General features: G+C 36.3%; 2 protein-coding genes across 3 annotated transcripts; one reads left to right on the forward strand and one right to left on the reverse strand.

Moving 5' to 3' along the window:
- The first annotated feature begins 1,320 nt into the window (after positions 1-1,320).
- mcf2b (MCF.2 cell line derived transforming sequence b) lies at positions 1,321-15,785 on the forward strand. Of its 2 annotated transcripts, none has more exons than XM_026273603.1 (27): positions 1,321-1,540; positions 2,462-2,581; positions 3,406-3,522; positions 3,836-3,985; positions 4,532-4,656; positions 4,950-5,064; positions 5,985-6,104; positions 6,275-6,466; positions 6,558-6,749; positions 8,049-8,220; positions 8,304-8,392; positions 8,481-8,566; positions 8,736-8,802; positions 9,160-9,275; positions 9,345-9,414; positions 9,739-9,831; positions 9,947-10,039; positions 10,128-10,253; positions 10,698-10,919; positions 11,293-11,385; positions 12,216-12,294; positions 12,401-12,452; positions 13,351-13,547; positions 13,777-13,883; positions 14,018-14,130; positions 14,399-14,513; positions 14,664-15,785. In XM_026273603.1, exons 1-27 carry the CDS (start codon positions 1,490-1,492, stop codon positions 14,676-14,678), a joined length of 3,087 nt encoding a protein of 1,028 aa, XP_026129388.1. In that variant the 5' UTR covers positions 1,321-1,489; the 3' UTR covers positions 14,679-15,785. The 2 variants fall into 2 exon arrangements, with proteins under 2 accessions (XP_026129388.1, XP_026129389.1); XM_026273604.1 differs by having other exon boundaries at positions 13,435-13,547.
- Positions 14,581-20,303, reverse strand: f9b (coagulation factor IXb). Its single transcript, XM_026273605.1, has 8 exons — positions 20,154-20,303; positions 19,493-19,662; positions 19,386-19,410; positions 19,097-19,210; positions 18,362-18,496; positions 17,914-18,185; positions 17,620-17,743; positions 14,581-17,413 (listed from the first exon to the last, which is right to left on the reverse strand). The coding sequence occupies exons 1-8, from the start codon at positions 20,218-20,220 to the stop codon at positions 16,824-16,826; spliced, it is 1,497 nt and encodes a 498-aa protein (XP_026129390.1). The 5' UTR covers positions 20,221-20,303; the 3' UTR covers positions 14,581-16,823.
- Positions 20,304-20,684: the final 381 nt, after the last annotated feature.

The following is a 20,684-nucleotide window of genomic DNA, read 5'->3' on the forward strand; positions in this document are numbered from 1 at the left end:
ATTTTATAAATAAATAAAACCTTTTTATAAATAAAATATTGATTAATTTGTCTTTTTGACTATCAGTAAATAAACACTAGGCTATATAATAATATAATAATCCAAGTATTCATAGCCTAGTTTAATTTTTAATCCATTTTTAATAATATATGTATAAGATGCTTGCTCAAAAAGGACATAATGACATAAATTAAAAGCAAACAACATTTTGAATCCTAAACAAGTAACACTACAGTTCTATAGTCTAATCTGAAGGGTGAACTCAAAAGACATAAATCATACAACACGGTCATTTTTGAAGATTAGAATCCACTGTAAAAAAAAAAAACAAAACAAAAAAAAACAATCAAAGTGATGTCGCCGTCATAGAGACGACTCGTTCTTCCCTAGTCACATTAAAGATTCGTCGTTCAAGAACGACACATCACAAGGCACCAAACAAAGCAAAAGAGCTGGTAGGTAACCTTTATGTATGGTTTAAAATGTTTGTATGGTTTTCTCAGATCAATGTTTTTACCCAGTCAGGCTCTGCTCGCGTTGGTCGTGGTTGATTTCAATCGAACGTTCAGTCAAGTTTAATAAAACACAATAAAAGTAAAATACGCTGGGGGGCTATCAAACAATAAACAGTCATGTTGATTTGCATATTTTGTATCAGTTTATTTTGTGACAGTGACCACATATAGCAAGATTGCACCAAATGACAATATGCACAGAATGTTCCATAATAATAATTGTCTGGTGACACGTTACTTGTTAATGCATGAGAGTAAGTCAGTTAGAGAGTCAGTTAAATTGTCAGGCCTAACTTAACCATTTACACATGAAATGTTGTGGATGCATTCTGTGCATTTCATTTTTTTTTTTTTTTTTTTTTTTGAGATTGAGAAAAATAGACACACATAAGTGTTTCTTTTGAAGGCAGGGAAGAGAGCAGTGGCAAGCCATGAAAAGAAGTAAAGATATAGGGAGTTTCTTTCAATGAAAAAAATAAATAAATAAATATATGGGATGACAAAAACTAAATTAATCAAAAATGTGCTTTATTACTGCATTTGTTTACAAGTAACTTATTCAAGTTAATAATAATAATAAAATCAATAGGATATACGTAATACACTGTAGAATTTCGCTTTTTTTTTTTTGGCCACTGGCGGCCACCCCATTAGGAGGCAGTGCCCCAGCATGGCCCCCCCACTGAAAATGCTCTAGACACGCCCCTGGTTCTAATTTCAAACAAATTACACAAAACTATGGCTTCGTAGGTACCTTTTATTTTGCGTTAGAGTGCCATGTGACATTATAGGTGTGACAGTAATGAGCAGATAAGTGCGGTCAAGGTGTCGTCGGCACTGCAGCATCCGCTCTGCGGCTGATCGCTGCTACTGCTGCTGCTGCTCACAGTCCCGCAGACAAAGTCATGGAGGGAGGGAAGTTGTGAGGCTAAGAAGTGGGTATACATCCCTACGAAACGGGCAAATTAGAAGCAATGGCGGAGGCTAATCCACTTAGGGGACTGCCCCGGATCCAGAGGGCTGCGGTAAGATGGATTCTTCTCTGTTTTGGACCGGGTTTATGCTGCAGAACTGAAAAACGCTAATGCAGGGCGGCGGGTGGGAGTCTTGTCTGCTTTAGATTAATGAGAACCAAAAATAATACTAAAAACGCGCGCGTTTGTGATACTATGTATTAGTTAGGATTGCGATAATTAAGCAGTGGTGCGTTTTACATTTGATTACAGGAATGTGCAATGATCGGTCTTTGAAACAGCCGACCACTTCGCTTGTAACTCCATGTATGAATTATGACTAACGCAATAATAATAAAATATATGCTTATTTTGGCTGTGCATTTGTGTTTTATTGCTAGTCATTACACATATGCACCATGATGATGAATTAAACTGCAGGAAAACTGATTATGGAGGCAAAAGTGTGAGTTTCTGTGATTCTCAGGTTAACTGATCATAAGTCAATCGAAAAAGCAGAAGACAGACAGCTTACACTGACTTCTCAGCATTAGCAGTTAAACAGAGTCAGCCTTGGTTTTCCATGGACATTGATTGTCTTTAAGGGTCTGAAAAAGTGCATAGTAGTTGTTAGTTAGATTGAATTTCCTGCTTGAATCAGCAAGAAAGGTGATACAAGAGGTGTTAGCTTCCCATTTTAGTATTTTGAAGTCTAAACAACAGATTTTAAGTCTACTTCGGTTTCTGTCTTTGATGTTTCATCTGTTTACTTAACTACAATTTAAATATGTGCATTTATGGAAATAGGTGGGTGTCTGACCTAGATTTCTACATCTGTGAACACATTAGAAGTAGGAGGATGATATACAAGCAGCCACCCCTGCTGTTTCTGATTAAATTGTTATGACATTATTACTCTTTAAATCATCTTTTTTTTATGTGATTGGATGTGAGTTTAATGTGTCCATATGAAATGTCACATCTCATCTTCAGATGTCATTCCCTGGACATCTGCACTTAGTTCTAGTTCTGAGACCCAAAACCCACCTGCAGACCACTGGAACAGACCTCGGTTTCCGCTTCAGTCAGGACGACTTTGCTCTCAAGATGCCGGTAAGAGCTGAGGAGAGTCCTCAAAAACAATAGGTTCTTTATGATATAGTCATTAGATGCATACCTGATGTCTTGAGAAGCAAAAACAAACATCAAATACTGAGTCATTAATTTTAATACCAACGAATTATGTGGGTCATCATTTTAGATTTTAAATCTATTTCTTTCAATCTTTATTTATCCATAACAAGGCCATTAAAGGGATAGTTCACCCCAAAAATGATATATGTTGACAATTTACTCCCCCTTAGGCCATCCAAAATGTTTCTTCATGAGAAACAGATTTGGAGGATTGTAAGATTTTCATCACTTGCTCACCAGTGGATCCTCTGCAGTTAATGGGTGCCGTCAGAATGAAAGTCCAAACAGCTGCTAAAAACCAGAAGTGACAAATTAAGGTTAAATGCCTTGATGAATTTGTTTCTTACAAACATGAAGCTTTTTCACTTCACAAGCATTAATTGATGGACTGGAGTCGTGTGAATTACTTGTGGATTATTGTGATATCAGCATTTTATAAGCAGTTTGAACTCTTTCTGATGGCACCCATTCACTGAAGAGGATACACTGGTAAGCAAGTGATGTAATTCTAAATTTCTCCAAATCTATATTGATAAAGAAACAAACCTAAATGCATATTGGATGATCTGAGTGTGAATACATTTTCATTTATTTTACAGTTTTGGTGCACATTTCCTTTAAAAGGCCATTTCACCTTTAAAATGTTAGCCTCCTTAACGAATGGACTCTTAATCTTATTAAACACAATTTCCATTTAATATACCATATTTAATTAAATCCCTGTTTCTTTTGATCTTATTCAGATGGTAATGTTGAGCTCCCTGACAGACCTGCTTCGCTTCATTGATGAAAATCAACTGAGCTCTGAGTTTGGAGGCACACTGGAGGAATGCCATAGTGACTGGATAGTTCTGCAAACAGTAAGCATTATGTTGTGCATTGTAGCAGCACATTGTTTTCATGCAGGGAAACAAGAAGACATTTATACTGTAACAAAAAATGGCATTCTTCACAAAATGAAATAAAATCACAAAATCACATTGTATGCTTCATTATTTAATAAGATATAAGAAAAAAATAATTTACTAAATTATATTTGTTTACTTCCTATTCATTATTGGTGATGTGCAAATCTAAATTCATTCAGATCTGATTTTAAATAAGGATGCTTTTGACCTACAATTGCATTAAATGCTGAGTAATGCATATTTTTGTCTGTGCTGCCCCCTCCAGGCCATAGAGAGTTTTGCAGTGACGGTGAAGGAGATCGCTCAGTTACTGCAGACATTCGGCACAGAACTGTCTGAGATCGAGCTGCCTGATGAAGCCAGCGGAATTGAGTACCTACTCAGATCACACACTGAGAAATACAGGCAGATGAAGGTATGGGGATGACTGTGTAGTTGTGAAGTTATTATGCACATAAACAATTGGGCGTGACATTTGCATTATACCATCATCATAGGTTTTTCAGTAGAAAAATAATATGAAATTTTACAGCAAACACACACACACACACACACACACACACACACACACACACACACACACATATATATATATATATATATATATATATATATATATATATATAGATAGATAGATAGATAGATAGATATATAGATATATTATACATTGTGCCAGTTTTTATTTATTTTTTTATCCCAGACTTATTGCTTAAAATTAGATTTAGAATCCCATACTTTCATTGTTGTCTCAGAATTTTAGAAAATCTATTAAATGATAAACACAACGACTGCTAGGATGACTTTCACAACAGAATATTTCATCACTGACATGGCAACACAGGATAACTAAAATAATATAAAAGCATGTTATTCACTCATAAAAAGTAAAAATGCTATAATACAGTAAAACATTTATGAATAGTTATACATGTAAATACTTAAGTGATATTTGAACTTACAGGATGACATTAGGACAGTTATGAGGGAAGGACGTCAGCTTCTATCAAACCTTGAGGCCTCAAAAGCTGTGGAAGGTGCTGCAGCAGAAGACAGGGACATCAGCCAAGACAAAGAAAGAGTGCAGAGGTACGAAGGCTATAACTCACCAGCAAAGTAAATCATTGTCATCAGCTCTTTTAGGTAGATGAATAATTCTCTAAGGAGTATTTACTGTATGTAATTCAGGTATTCGAAATCATGGTGTACTATTGCCTCTTTAATATTTTATCCTCCAGTATTGGATTAGTTGAAATCCATTTAACTTCCACTAGGTCATAATACATATTTGGGCAATTGCAATCAACATATAACAACATAATATTCTATACAGTCTCTGTGTGTAAAAAAAAGACCCATCATGTTCTATTTGTTTCTTGCAGGCTCGTGACACAATTACGAGACATGGAAATGGCTTTTGATGGCTTTTTTGAGAAGCACCATCTCAAGCTCCAACAATACCTTCAACTGCTCCAGTATGAGATGAGCTTCCATGAGGTACAGACCAGTGTTGGTGTCCTAAAAGTAGCGATTGTACTTTTAAAACACAGTTTTTCCATCTTTTCTAGTAACAAGCTACTTTTCCCCAAATATTTACGGATGGCACAGTACAACACTGTTTTCAATTGCATTGTACATGTTACTTGACACAAAACCAGATAAAGTAAAAATGATCTCAGCTCTCACACACTTAATTTGGCCAGTGCTACAAAGATTTATTTTAGTAATTTAGTTCATCTTCTATCTATATGAAGCATTCTAGAGAATCGGTTTGTCTGAAGTGGTCCACATTTTTATATAAAGCATTGGAAAAGTTTAATGTATTCTAATGCATCGGTTTTTCCTTAACAGTAATCCTAAACATACTCTCATGTTTAACCACCCAATTAATTAAAGTAAATCAGTTTGTCTTTCAAGAGTCCTCGTCTCTGGTGCAAGTCATTTTACTGAATCAGTTTGACAGTTCACTGTCCAATTTGCAGCAGTGGAAAATCTGATAATTCTAGTCAATCTATTCTTCTAAAACGGTTCACTTTCTCATTAGCAGCATTAAAATCTATGAATAATTTTAGCGAATTGATTCGTCTTAAATAGTCCACCTATATGCACCATTGGAAAGTTCATTTGGATGATTCTTTTTAATGAACAGAATTTTTAAAAATTACAAATTCGAGTTGCTACGGCTTTTTAAGTTTTATGTTGATTAATACGCGTGATGACTCTACTCTCACTGTATATTAACCATTTAATGTAAACAATTTAAGGAAAAACCATTAAAACTTTTTTTGTAACTACAGTATACCAAAGTCACATCTGCTGTAATATATATATTTTTTGATGAATGAATGAATGCACTATAAAATATTTATTTTAAATGCAGCAGTGAACTTTATCATTTGGTTTTGGTCTGTGCACAGATGGAAGGCATTCTGGAGAAACTCAGTGCACAGGAGAAAGCCATTGCTTCAGTGGGGACAACAGTGGCCCAGACAGAGCAGCTACTCAAAGACCTCGAGATGCTGGAAACCACAGCAGAGGTATAATATGCTAAAGATTAAAATAACTGACCTTATCTTTTTTCCTAATAAACATGCCTTTTTGAGCACATCACAAATATTGATTGATATTGAAGCTGATGCTAAGATTAGACTAATCTTTTATCTGACACATTGCTTTTAAAGCCAAAAGTGCTCTGTTGTTCTTTCAGGAAGAAATGGGCCGCGCTCAGATTATTATTCTGCATGGGCACCAGTTGGCAGCGAGTCATCATTATGCCCTTGCCCTAATAGTTCAGCGCTGTAATGAACTGAGGCACCACTCAGACACTCTCACTACAGCTCTACGTGCCAAACGGGCATCTCTCACACGCATTCGAGACCTGCTGTTGCGGTTGGAGGAGGTAATAACTACAGAATCCAAATGCAAGAAATATGTAATATATGCACTTTATGCAAAGCATATACATACTCAGCACATTTATGTATGTGCAGACTGTGCGTTGGTGTGATGAGGGGGCCTATCTTCTGGCTAACCAGCTTCTGGATAAGTTTCAGTCTAAAGAAGGGGCGCAGGCAGCCCTCCAGGACATCGAGAGACTGGTGGAGACAGCACCCTCAGTGGTGCGGTCTAACCCGGATGTTCTCAGTCTGGAGTTTGAGGCAATACTCACACCACAGCTGCAGGTACAGCTATGGAATAAAGCACAAATATACCATTTTAGACAAGTAGTGAAAATGCATCTTAGCATTTTTCTAATTAAATACATTTTCATTACAAGTTATATTATCAGCATTACCATCTGAGAAAATGTAAATAAAATAAAAAATAAATAAACACATGCATGGAAAAAATTAATAACATGGATTTAGAAAATATTTGCATTTCATGCTCACTTTAATGAAACCAAGCCAGTTTTTTAATGTGTTCTCATACTTTCGGACCCCTTTATACAGGTTTTGCGGATGTGCTCATTAAGCTTAATTTGTTCTATAGTTGAAATAATTTATATAATTGTAAAATATATCATAGGAAAATCACAAGAGAGATTTAAAAGTGTAGCCAACCCCCAAAAAATGTATTCTGTCATCATGTACTCACCTGCATGGTGTTCCAAGACTATATTACTTTCTTTCTTTCGAAGAACATACATTTTGATAAATGTTGTTTTTTTTGTTTTGGTCCGTGCAGTCAAAGCTGTTTACTTACCAACATGCTTCATAATATCTTCTTTTAGTGCTTCATACAATAAAGAAAATCATATACTGTATAGATTTGTAACACCATGAGGGTGAGAAAAAGAATTGTAATTTTTGGATGAACTATCCCTTTAATATCTTCCAATATCTAATTACTTTTTCTTAGACAGCAAGAAAATTAAATGGAAAGCGAAAAATATTTAAGCTTTCACATTAAATGTTATATCTTAATTGGTCAACAGCTGTTTAATTGCTTCTATTTTTTATTTATCCTCGTATAAATGGATAAGACAAAGTTTATACTAACAAAAAGTGATTTTAATGGAAATCTGTTTCTGCCACGGAATAAAAAAATTAAAAAGGTAATTGTGACAGTTCAGAGTCTACATCTCTAAATTTCTGAAGTTTATATCTCAATTCAAACTTTTTTTCTCTTAATTCTGATTTTGCAATTCTTGCAATTCTGTTTTTGTCCCACCACAGAGTAAGAATGTTAACAAAATGGTGCTATATAAACTTCAAGTTTATATCTGACAGTTCTGACTTTTTCTCTCAGAATTGCAAAAAATGCAAAAAAAAAAAAAAAAAAAAGAAAAAAAAGAAAAAAACCTGAGAGAGAGATTTGTGAGATACAATGTTGCAGTTTATCATGTGGCAGAAACTGGCAGTTTACCTGTTATCCTGAAGTGCAACAATGACATCTCCCTATGTTTCTACAGTATGTCCTTACTCATTCTCTCTCGATAAAGTGCCTATTTTAAGTTAATCTCATTCCTCTCTTGTTAGTCTCAGATAGAGGCTGTCACAGAGAAGCTGTCAACAGTGCAGGGAATGATCCAGAACAGACAGGGCTGTCTGAGGAAACTGGCTGATATTCAGGTCAGACCCATCCAGCTAGTCGCTCCAAGGCCGGAGAACTCGCCACGCTGCAAATCCCCTGTATTCTCTCCTAAACACAGTATGTTTATCTATTTCAACCACATTTGCACATGACAAACTTACTGTTTCCATTTGTCTGAATGTTTCTTGTCTTTTTCAAAGGTTTTGATGTGAACTCAAGTTTAAGGTTTTCTTTTGATCTGGCTCTTCCTGGTAAAAGGGCCTCACGGAAAGGTCCCAGCACTAAAAAGGTTTGGCTGACCATTCTTGTTCATCTCAAAATCATACAAAGCGCACTTCATCTACTTTTTGCTGACAGCTTTAGGGACTTTCTTGTAGATAGAGGTCATGCACGATTACGAGGAGAACCGCAGCTGCCTGTCTTACAGCCCAGAGGGAGTTGAGAACCCCGACCAGCACAAACGGTGAGCATTTATGCATTAGCTTGACAAAAAAAAGTATGCACACGAATCATGAGTTTCTTCTCAACCTCCTCTCTTTGTCTGTCTCTCACCAGTCTCTTTCCCGTTCTGTCCTCATATCTTTCTCCCCCTCTCTCCTCTGTTATTTCCCATGCATCCCTCGCTTCTGCAGCCACGTAATGAAGGAGCTGATTGAGACGGAGAGAATCTATGTGGATGAGCTGCTGTCTGTTTTGCTGGTAATGTCTTGATCGAATGACCCTGAAATAATTGGTCTGGGTTTTGTTTTCCCTCATCACATTTGCCTCGCAGAGGTAATATTGTAGAGGACCTTTGGATGCACTCATTTTGAAATCACATATTTCCTTTCATACTGTAGTTTATAGTGTTGCAGTGCAATCATGTAGTTACACACATCTGACTCTGTTATGTGATGTTTTCTGTACAACTACTGGTGGAGACTGCCAAATAAAAACAAAATGAACTGGGTTAGGTCTGGTTTGGCACAATCAGTAAAGACACAACATGAAAAGTGTAGAATTTGAGCTATGATGTAATAGTTCTAAATAAATGACTGCTCTGTGATATTGTGACAGGGTTACAGGGCAGAGATGGATAACCCATCTCTCTCTAATATACTGCCATCTGTGCTGCGAAACAAGAAAGAAGAGCTGTTCGGAAATCTGCCTGAGATCTATAAATTCCACAGCAGGTGAGATGTTTGCCCACACACATGGACACATAAACACACATTCATACTGATCCTGTCTTTGTTGTGCAGGATATTCTTTCAGGACCTCGAGAGCTGCTTAGAGACCCCAGAGAGAGTGGGAGCGCGCTTTCTGGAACGGGTGAGCCATTCTGTGTCATACGTATGCTGTGTATGTAAAACACATTTATAATTTCGATTTCAAGCAAGTGCTGTTCTTTTGAACTTTCTGCGCATTTAAAGAATCCTGAAAAATGTGTCATGGTTTCCACAAAAATATTTAGCAGCACAACTGTTTTTAACACTGACAATAATAAGAAATGTTTTAGATTGCGAACTCACAAGCACAGCTTTGGAAAATATGATTTGTTCTGCTATTGTGACGGCATAGAAAAGTAATACGGGAACCACTTATCTGGATACCTAATGTCTGTTAAGAGTTCTCTTGTAATAAATGTTTTTGCAGAAAGAAAATTTTCAGGTCTATGAGCGCTACTGCCGGAACAAACCTCGCTCAGATGCCCTCTGGAGGCAGTGTTCAGATTCAGCCTTCATTCAGGTATTGTTGTTGAGATATGTATATATTTACATTCATTGGTGTAGATATGGATTAGTGTAAAATTTTATATTAATTTAGATGAGTTTTATTTTGCAAATTTTATTATTTTATGTAGGAGTGCAAAAAGAAGCTGGATCATAAGCTAGGTCTGGACTCATATTTGCTGAAACCTGTTCAACGTTTAACCAAGTACCAGCTTCTTCTGAAGGTGCCTTAACAAACCAAATCCTACTTGTTATAGAATTTTTGGCCACCACGGATGTCTATTATACTAAATGCTGTCTGTCTCTGACTAGGAACTACTAAAACACAGCTCGAACTCACAGTATGCATCTGAGCTGCAGGGGGCGCTAAATGCCATGCTGGACCTCCTCAAGTCTGTCAATGACTCCATGCATCAAATTGCTATCACTGGGTATGAGGTAAGGCTAAGAAGCGAGGAAGGATAGAGGAGGGATATTAAAGAAATAGTTCACCCCAAAATGAAAATTTGCTAAAAAATGTACTCACCCTCAGGCCATCCACAATGTAGATTTGTTTCTTCATCAGAACAGTTTTGGAGAAATGTAGCATTACATCACTTGTTCACCACTGGGTCCTCGACAGTGAATGGGTTCCGTCAGAATCAGACTCCAAACAGCCATGAAAAAGTAATCCACATTTCCAGTCAATCAATTAATGTCTTGTCTCTCCAAATTTGGTTTGATGAATAAACAAACTCATCTACATTGTGGATGGCTTGAGGGTGAGTACATTTTCAGCACATCTTCATTTTGGGCGAACTGTTCCTTGAACGGTTTTATGTTTATTGTCCCTGACAGCTGAGTGACAGTTCCCCTTCCTTTCTCTGTGTCCTGTGTATCTAGGGCGAATTGAGTGACCTGGGACGTGTCCTTATGCAGGGGTCTTTTAATGTCTGGATCAACCATAGAAAAGGGCCAACGCGCATGAAAGACATGGCTCGCTTTAAACCAATGCAAAGGCATCTGTTCCTTCACGAAAGAGCTCTGCTTTTCTGCAAGAAGAGAGAGGAGAGTGGAGAGGCACATGATCGGACAGCCTCTTACAGCTTCAAACACTGCCTGATGGTAAGAGAGACTGAGAGATCAACGTAATTGCTATTTAAAGTACTTTCGAATTACTGTTAAAGTAGAAAGAAGCTTTTTTGCAGGCAGATTTTACAATTACGACATCCACCATGAAGCTAACCCGCCAACTTTGACCTGTTTTATACTCTTAAGCCATTTTTGAGCATGTTTTGTTGCACAGATGCAGAAGTTAAGCACCAATTTATTTATTCAGGCTCTATTTTAAGTGTGCTCAAAGGGATGGATGTTTTATGAAAGGGGTTTTAGGATTAACTCAGATTCCATTGGCCGTTAAAAAACCCACAAAGGTTATTAAAATACTGCATTACTGAATTTCCAAGTGAGATCTTTGACCGCTCTGTTTCATTTGCAGATGAGTGCTGTGGGTATCACAGAAAACGTCAAAGGGGATGTAAAGAAGTTTGAAATTTGGTATAACGGAAAAGAGGAGGTGTATGTTGTTCAGGTGAGTCATTTTATCAAGGTTAAAACTCCACAGAATGCAGAGGATAAAAAGTTACAAGTGCCTCTGTCATCACTTATTAACGCCTCTTCAATACCTCCTCGTTGATGGAGATATATCAAAAAATGTTTTTTCACAGTAAATGTTAATGTCAAGTCCTGAACATGAAATGTCAGTTTGCACAACTAAAAAATTGTGTTTAAAAAAAGCTACTTACAGGAACTAATTACCCATTTTTTAAGACAAATGACCAATTATGACCAAATTGAAAACCCTGGATTTGAAATATAATTTAAAACTGATCATTTGAAAAAATAGTTTAGATAGGATTTAAAAAATGAAATAAAAAACCCAATTTAAATTTTTTTTTACAAAACATTTTATGATAATAAAAAACTAAAAAATTAAGATATTATATACAATTATAATTATATATATATATATATATATATATATATATAATATATATATATATATATACATATATATATAATATATATATATATATATAATTTATATTATATACATACATACATACATACATGCATACAAACACAACTCACACACACACACACACCACACACATATATATATTATATATATATATATATATATATATATATATACTGTACATGTGTGTGTGTGTGTGTGTGTATGTGTGTGTGTTTGTATGAAATTATATATCTATTAATATTATACATATAAATTAGATATAAATACAATATATTATACAATCAAAAAATTGAATATTATATACAAATTTAAGACCAAACAAGACAAACAATTATGGTGGAAAAACTTTATTTGTATTTTATAATTGTTTTATTTTGCAGGCTTCAACTGTAGATGTGAAGATTGCATGGCTCACTGAGATTAGAAAAATTCTCGACAACCAGCAAAAGAATGGCAAAGGTTCCCACACTGCATTTCCATTTCTGTTATTATCATGGTTGAATGTTTTCAATTAGGAATTGGGAATTAAATGTTTAGTGGGTCAGACTCTGTTTCACTTTCTCAGGTGATGCTCACCCGGACGGTGAGCAGCCATTATCTCCACCTTTGGCCGACAGGTGATCCTTACTTCTATAGTATGGATGTAAAATGTTTAAATCAGTATTCATTTTTGCATATGGAAGGATCTGAACAACAACAACAAAAACAGTTTTGCCTTATACAGTACAAATCACATTCATAAAGACTGTATGCTTTGTGCCCATCTGCATGGTGGATAAAGTACTAATCAGTACCATTCTGGCATGAATAACATTCTTGAAGCACACATTCTTGTCATTTCTGAAACCTACTTAGTGGAAACATTTGAGCTTTGGAGACTCAAACATAAAATGCTATATGCAGTAAATGCCTATTTGACTATGGCTAAATAACTATTTTCAAACATCATGCTTTTTAAACATTTAGTGAAGCATTTTGTTCTAATTGGACATTTAAATCATGGGAATACTGAATCAGCTAATATTCAAATCTGTGATTATTTTTATGTAATTTTTAGTATTATTTGTTATTGACGTAAAAAAAAACCAAAATAAAACTAAATACTTCACAGTTAATTAATAGATTGTATTAAAGATACAAATACAATTTTATTTAAAAAAAATTACGGTGAAATGTATAATTAAATTTGGGAAGTCATTTGCAGCACATAGTACTTTATATTTGTTTATTCAAAACAATTTCTTTGAATGTTGTCGTTCAATGGAACAGGATTGGGGTCAATGTCAAGTCAACTCTACTGATGTTTGTTTCAATGAAATTCAATTTACTGTCTGAAAATTACACTCCTCATTAATATTGAGCTTACTTGTCATCGTATTCTATTGACCGCAGTCCGGTTTCAGATTATGCTGTTTGTTATGACATTTGATGGATGTTGTTGTGTTTTTGCCCTGTGTTCCTTTGACGCCCTTGTTTCCGTTCGTGGGTTCCTCGGTTCATCGGTCGGTGGGTCAGTGTGAGGCATATGTCTGTATGCATGCCCTGGACGTCCACACAGATCACTGGCTGCTCAGGTTGTTTTGATGTCCTTCCTCACAGCAAGTACCAGGGGGCGTCCATCAGCTCGGAGGAGACCGATTCAGGCCGTGTGAGTCCGGTTTTGACAGACCCAGTCATCATTTCTCCACGGCCCCGCCATCACAACCGGCGCAGTGAGTCAAAGGCCATTTTCACTTGCCATTTAGTCTAGTTGATAGGTGGAAGAAAATTCACTATGCTGTCGAACATAATGGGTTTTTGAAATTGGATTTTTAATATGTAATATGTAAATTGTGGCACATTTATTTGCATGAAGTTGAAGCACGTAACTGCAATGCATGAAAAATTTACAACCCAATTGGAGGAGAATGTCATTATGGATCGCCTTGTTGTGGGTTGCAGGCTGGCCAGGGACTTCTCACTCAGTGGACATCTGTGAGGGTCTGGAGGACTGGACCACTGACCTTTCAAACATCTCAGATTCTGATGAAGAAGACGATGTGCTGCTGGTGAGCTTGGAGCTTTAGATATCACTCAGATTCCCATTATTTGAGGAAAACTTCATCAGCAATGAAGGATTTAGTTTGGACATAATATGATGGCTTTGACCTTGTATAATGCTGGCTTGTTTGTTGTCTTTTAGGTTCCTGGAAGGTATAGAGCAATGGTGGACCATTTAAAGTGTGGCAAGGATGATGTCATCATCAAATGTGGTGATGTCATTCACGTGCTGCAGGAGAGTGCCATGGGGCTTTGGTGAGTCATTTTTATTTTTAATAGCTTCTCAATTTAATTTTTTTTATTTTTTTTTACAAAACTTAAGCATGTAGCCTACTTGGCCATCTTTAAAACTATAATTATTCCTTAAAATCTGGTTTCAAAATTCTGATACAGTTTTGCATTATCTTCTGGTGTAGAATACTGATTAACTACAGGAACATATTAATTTTCAATCACTAGTTACGTAATAAGAATCCCTCTAATTATCAAGTTAATGATCAGTGTCATACTATAATTCCCACAGGCATGTTAAGAATTTGACTCGTGGAGGTGAAGGAAAACTCCCTGTTGATACACTGCTGAGAATGCTGGGAGATGCAGGCAGAAGTCCCTCCATTAAATCCGGAGGAGGACTTATGGTGAGTGAACTCTACAGCGCTAATGATTTTATAAGAATACTATATTCTAAAATGCAACTTACATAAACATGTTGAATATATGTTTATTTGATCAGATCTACTGCAGTAGAAGCTTTTCTTTCTCTAAAGCAGTCCGGTGTTGTCTCATAGGTACGGGAAATATAAACAGCAGGAAGCCCAGCAACACCTAAGTACATAAACCAGATGTACACAAAGCTCACACCATGTGACAACCCTAAAGGCCATTACTATCATTCAGGACTGAGCTCAGTCACGCCAACCTGAAGCACACAAACAAACACCAAGTCAGAAAAACAGAGCTACCTAGTTGAGAGAAAGTTTCCATCTGCCATCAGTGGGGATTTTGGATTATACTGGATTTAAAGACAAAAAGGTCCCTCGAATGAGCCAATGACCACAACTACAACAATACATCTGGAAATAAAAAGAGATTTGCAAAGCACTTTACACTGATCCACCTCATCCCTGGAAAGTACCATCACCATGCTGTGCCATATAATGATATAAAACATGTATTTGTGTAGTTAGCGCAGTGTTTTAGTATATATTAAAAACAAGACGGTTTATGGCATGGGGTGTAATGTACACTGGCTTGAGAGAATAGCAAACAATTTCTTCCTCTCCTCGGATAGGTACAGTGGTTGGATACTTGTTTTAAAAAGCCATTTTAGTGCTGGAATGGATAGCAGTGCTACAAAGAATGAAAGATAAACTAAACATTAGTATCTAGTTTATGTGCCAAAACCTAACAATCCATTCCAAAACCAACCAGGTTGACACTAATTCCTCTTTTTTATTACTCTGACTTTACTTTGGTATTTCTCCAATAAATATTTAAGAGAAATATTTTATTTCAGAGAGTGTGAGGTGAAAACTTCCAAATCCAGTTCAGATATGGCTGTTCTGGGCTACTTAGCAAATTTTCTTAGATTTCAAAGTGTTTTGTACAGATTTACTGTAGAAACAGCATAATTCATTTTGATTTATAAATCCATTTTTTAATCACTTACACCATTTTTGGGTCAGTTTTTGTCATTGAAATAAAACTTTGTGGTATACATCATTATAACTTCCACTGTAAACTTGTTCGATCTAATAACTTTTTCTCTGTCAAACTTCCTGCACTCACAATGTGCATTTAACTTTTGTTAATTGCTTAGAAACCATTACGATGAATGTACATTAGCTAACCTCATTAAAAACTGCAATGAATAAATACAGTACCATTTAAAAGTTTGGGGTCAGTAAGATTAAAAAAAAAAAAAAAACATTCCTGAAAAGAAATGCATACTTTTATCCAGAAAGGATGCATTAAATTGATTTTAAAAGTGAAAGTAAAGGCACTGATACATATTTCTATTTCAAATAAATGCTGTTTACTGAACTTTCTATTCATCAAAGGATGCTGGATAAAATCATAGTTTTCACAAAACATTATATTTTGTCAGCACTGATAATATGAAATGTGTCTTGAGACCAAATCAGCATATTGGCATAATTTCTTAAGGATCATGTGACACTGAAAACTGGAGGAATGACTCCTGAAAATTCAGCTTGTCATCACAAGAATAAATTAAATTGTATTATAAAACAGTTTAAAAATGACCCCAAACTTTTAAAAAGTCGTGTACATTTGCATGTCATTAGTTTAAAAGAGGGCTCGATAAGGGAGGAGAAAAGTGGTCTGAATGGGTTCATGTGTACTCAGTTTGAAGTGCACTTCTTAAAGCCATACACTTCTAGTGTATAATATGTACAGAGTTACAAAGATGAACGTGACTCATACTGCTTTGTTGTATATCATGTATGAAAATAATTTCACTACATGTACAAGCACAAAGTGTAATGGAAAACTATATTTTTTTCTTGATTGTTACAGTATGTCTGTTGAATGATGACTAGTAAATATCATCTGTACAAAATGATCTGTGAGCTCTAATTCATTCTGACATGTATTTGTATGATACTAAAAATGAAACTAGCTTTAGCTTCTCTAATCTTTACGTATTTTATCTGTTTTCTTTTTTATTTATTATACAATTAACAAAAGCAAAAAAGGCCTCTAACACTAGCTTGCTCTATTCTTTTCCTATTCTATCTTTTTATTTTAATTTTTTTCATTTCTTTCTTTCTTTCTTTATTATATGATTTAAAAAAACCTTGCTAAGAGTACTGCATTAGGCTAACTGAGACTTGTTACTTGTTAATAGCATTTGCATATCATTTCTCTTTTGTTGATTCTGATTGCTTCCATCATCTACTCATTTGTAAGTCACACAACGGCCTAATTTAATTCCCATTTTGTTGATCAGTATTGGACATATGTCCTGTTCTGATGCCAGTAATGTTACTTATCCAGTTCATATATTTGGATACACGGGTGTAGATGCCATACTTTCCCTCTTTAGCGCACTCCTCGCCCCAGCTGACGATTCCCGTGAGGAACCATGTGTTCTGATAGTGGGTGGCATGGGGTCCGCCGCTGTCCCCCTGACAGGAATCCTTGTGTATCATACTGTAACCGGCACAGAACATGAAGCGGGAGACGGTGTCGGTGCTGCTGCCTTTGCACTCGGTCCGGTCCACGTAGGGGAGCTCTACTTTCTGAAGTGTTTTAGATTCCACGCCCCCGTACCGTAGCCTCCCCCAGCCACTCACCAGGGAGTTTTCTGCACTCCTGAGCAAGTTCTCTGTGAAGTCCTTCGAGCCCAGGCAGATGGGCAGGGCGTAGTCAGAGAATTTGGCGGGTCCCTTGAGCTTTAACAGGGCGATGTCATGATTGTAAAGACTCCGCTGAGAGTTGTAACTTGGATGGATATGGTACTCCTCTATGCCGTAGTCACTCTCTCTTCCCTCATTCTTTGACACATCATGCTCCCCTATAGAAACATAGCACCAGAAATATAGCAACTCATTGCCAGTATGTGTGAGATCACATCACATGGATCTGGAATACACAACTGCAGATTTTTAAGAGACAGTGAAATTAAAAATAAAATAATGCATTATATATACCATTCACATCTGCAGAAGTTTTGTCTATAACCAAATAGCAATAACCACCATGTGACAGTGTAGTTCTCACCCAATCTGATGAAGAAAGATCCCACCTTTCCTTCAACACAGTGGGCAGCTGTAATGACCCATTCATCACTGAGGAGAGAGCCGCCACAAAATGCAATCTTATTCACCTTTTCCATAAAAACCACCTGCCAACATGACAAAGAAAAACAGTCTAAATTTCCCTCAAGAGTTCCGATACTACAGTTTTTATTGTAATGCACTGTTTTATTGTAAGGTTCTGTGGATTATACCAGCCTTGCTTCATTCACTTCATATGAATGTTTTATGTGGACACACAATTCATCACTTCACCTACCTGCCATGGTATCTCCCCTGGTGTTGCCTCGCTTCCTCCTACAATACGATTTCCAGTGTTGGAGGCCTGAGTGGGAAAGAATGAGGTGATGTTTTCCAGTGTAGGCTGAGGTGTGCTAGTCCCGTTCACATCAGGAAGATCTGTAGGACTGGACTCTGTTGTATTGATGTGATTGAGAGAGAGACTTTGATTTCCATTCTCGGCACTGATAAGAGACCTTGTCTTAAGTGTTTCAGCAATATTCGCTCCAAGACGTCCACATGGGTACTGCCCTAAAGCATAAATGAAATTCCTTGGATGAAAATGGTATTCAAAATATGCTACTGCATAGGAAAAAAGTCATACTGCACAATTTAAGAAAAGCTTTGAGCTATGAGAGAAATACAGTGTACATCCTGGCTTAATGCAGATAAATGGCATGTTATAAGTGGGAATAGGATGATAGTACCTGTAGGTTCACAAGTCCTGCCATCCAGAGCCAGTCTGTAACCCCTGGCACAGTCACACACAGCACCATAAATTTTATCCACACTGCAGAAGTGCATGCAGCCTCCATTATTTACTTTACACTGTTTTGCCATTTCTGCACCAGGAGAACCCATGAAAGATGAAATAAGGTTTTAGTAGAGGAAAACTTAAAAGCACACAAGGTTAAGAATTACTTTTTGACAAAGTACCAATGCAGAGATATTTGGACACATAAAATAAATAAATAAATCATAAACAAATAGTTTCATCATTTATTTGATATAAAATTATGATATTTAAATTCATTTCATGATTGTTTTTATGGTCTGTGTTTATATATGTGTGTGTCTGTGCTCTTGTTTTTGTGACATATCAGGACACAACTGTGTATAATGACATGGGTATGACACAGGTATTACCAGGAGAGGGTGACTTATGAGGACATAGCCCATGTACCCATTTTTCAAAATGCTTATAAATCATACAGAATTAGTTTTTTGAGAAAGCAAAAATGCCAAAAGTTTCCTGTGAGGGTTAGGGTTAGGTGTAGGGTTGGTGTATTTTGGTATATTTGTAAAAAAAATTGTATGAACTAGAAGATATAATATGAAAACATTTGTCGTATATTTTCTTTAAACAACATATTTTAATGTTTCACATAACAATCACTGACTTCCTTAGTCTTAATTGTTAATGTGAGGATCGTGGATCTTACCTAACTCACAGTTCTTCCCACTAAAGCGGGCTGGACACCAGCAGGTGTATGTGTTCATCCCATCCTCACATTTCCCTCCATTCTGACAGGGGGATGACTGACACTGGTCTCCATCTGAAAGGAGGAGAGGCCATGATCATGATATTATGAATATATATCCTGTAATGTTAACTTAAAAATTTAAGAGACTTTACAGACAAATTAGAAAGAACAGAAAGATACAAACAACTACAGAAAGATTTATAATGTTCAATATGATACATGCTTCAGAAAGAATATTTATGCTCACCCATATAAGTGATCCAGAATTTCATCTGAAACAGAGATTGGAAAGTTTTAAACTCGCAAACAGAGTCCTAAAACATTTAATGAGATAAACGTGCTTATGCAACTCACAGTTTTTTCCTGGTCTTCAAAAACCTCTCTGGCCTCCTCTAGATTGCAGCGCTCTTCATAACATTCCCTCTCCAAATTATCCTTCATCATCTCCTCTAATCTACCTGTGTTATAGCGTTTCTGTCTCTTTAAAAGAGAGCCCGCCAGATCCCTCGGCAGAAACACTGAAGCTACATGCACAAAAGAGACATGCTGAAAAATCACAAAACGCCATGGTCTTTTTCTAGGACACAGATAATATAGTTTGACAAGCATTGAAGATTTGGCAAGGGAATATTGTTTTCCTTTGAAAGGCTTTTTATGTCGAGTTTGAACAGCTTTTGAAGTCAGAGACAAAGACTTAAATTCATGATAAGAGCATAATACAATGATTGATTTTTATTTTCCTTTATGTTCTCTCACAACACAAACCATGAAAATTCTTCTTGTTTCAACCAGTTTCTCTATGTATTAACTATAATTGGTCTATGTTTTCACATTCCAGAAGAGTTCATGTAAAAAAACAAATACTCAGACTTTGACATTAGAACAGATTTTACACTGACCAGCTCAAACTGAGAATTTTGACAATTCAGTGTTTCATTCTAAAAATGTTTGCGTTAAAAACAGCGATTTCTGGGAACATACACAGATAGGTTAAGAAAGATGAATGTTAACTTACCTTCAGAAGAAAGCCAGGTTTCTAGCAGCAAACTGCATATCAAAATAATGGGATAAATCTTCACCATTTTCTCTGTGATTTTTCCCTTCAGGCAGAAATCTTTCCCAACTGTCTAAATACCTTCATGTTCCGCTCCAAAGTTCAGTACATACGTGTTTGCTCTTCATGCAAACAGATATCTCATTGGGTGAGTGGTTTTGTCTGCACCTGCAGTGTTTGTGGGTCTTTGTCCTGCATATTTATTCCATTTGTCATGCTGGTACCACTGAAATAGTTTTATTTGATGTTATGTGTGGTTTCATGAGAAAACATCACAATGTTTGAATAGTGCATTTTATGTCACTTCAGACTCCATAATGTAGCAGTATAAATATACATGTGGATTATGCAATTCTTGTGGCTGATTTATACGTGCATGTATACCCATTCACATGTCTGATTCATTTCAGTCTTTTAATTTATTTCTGCTGAGTCAGAGAACTCGATTCAGACTTGGGACCCTGCAAATATTGACAAGACTCGGCTGACTAA

The sequence above is a fragment of the Carassius auratus genome, chromosome 10 (genome assembly GCF_003368295.1).
Source record: "Carassius auratus strain Wakin chromosome 10, ASM336829v1, whole genome shotgun sequence".
Lineage (NCBI taxonomy): Eukaryota > Metazoa > Chordata > Actinopteri > Cypriniformes > Cyprinidae > Carassius > Carassius auratus.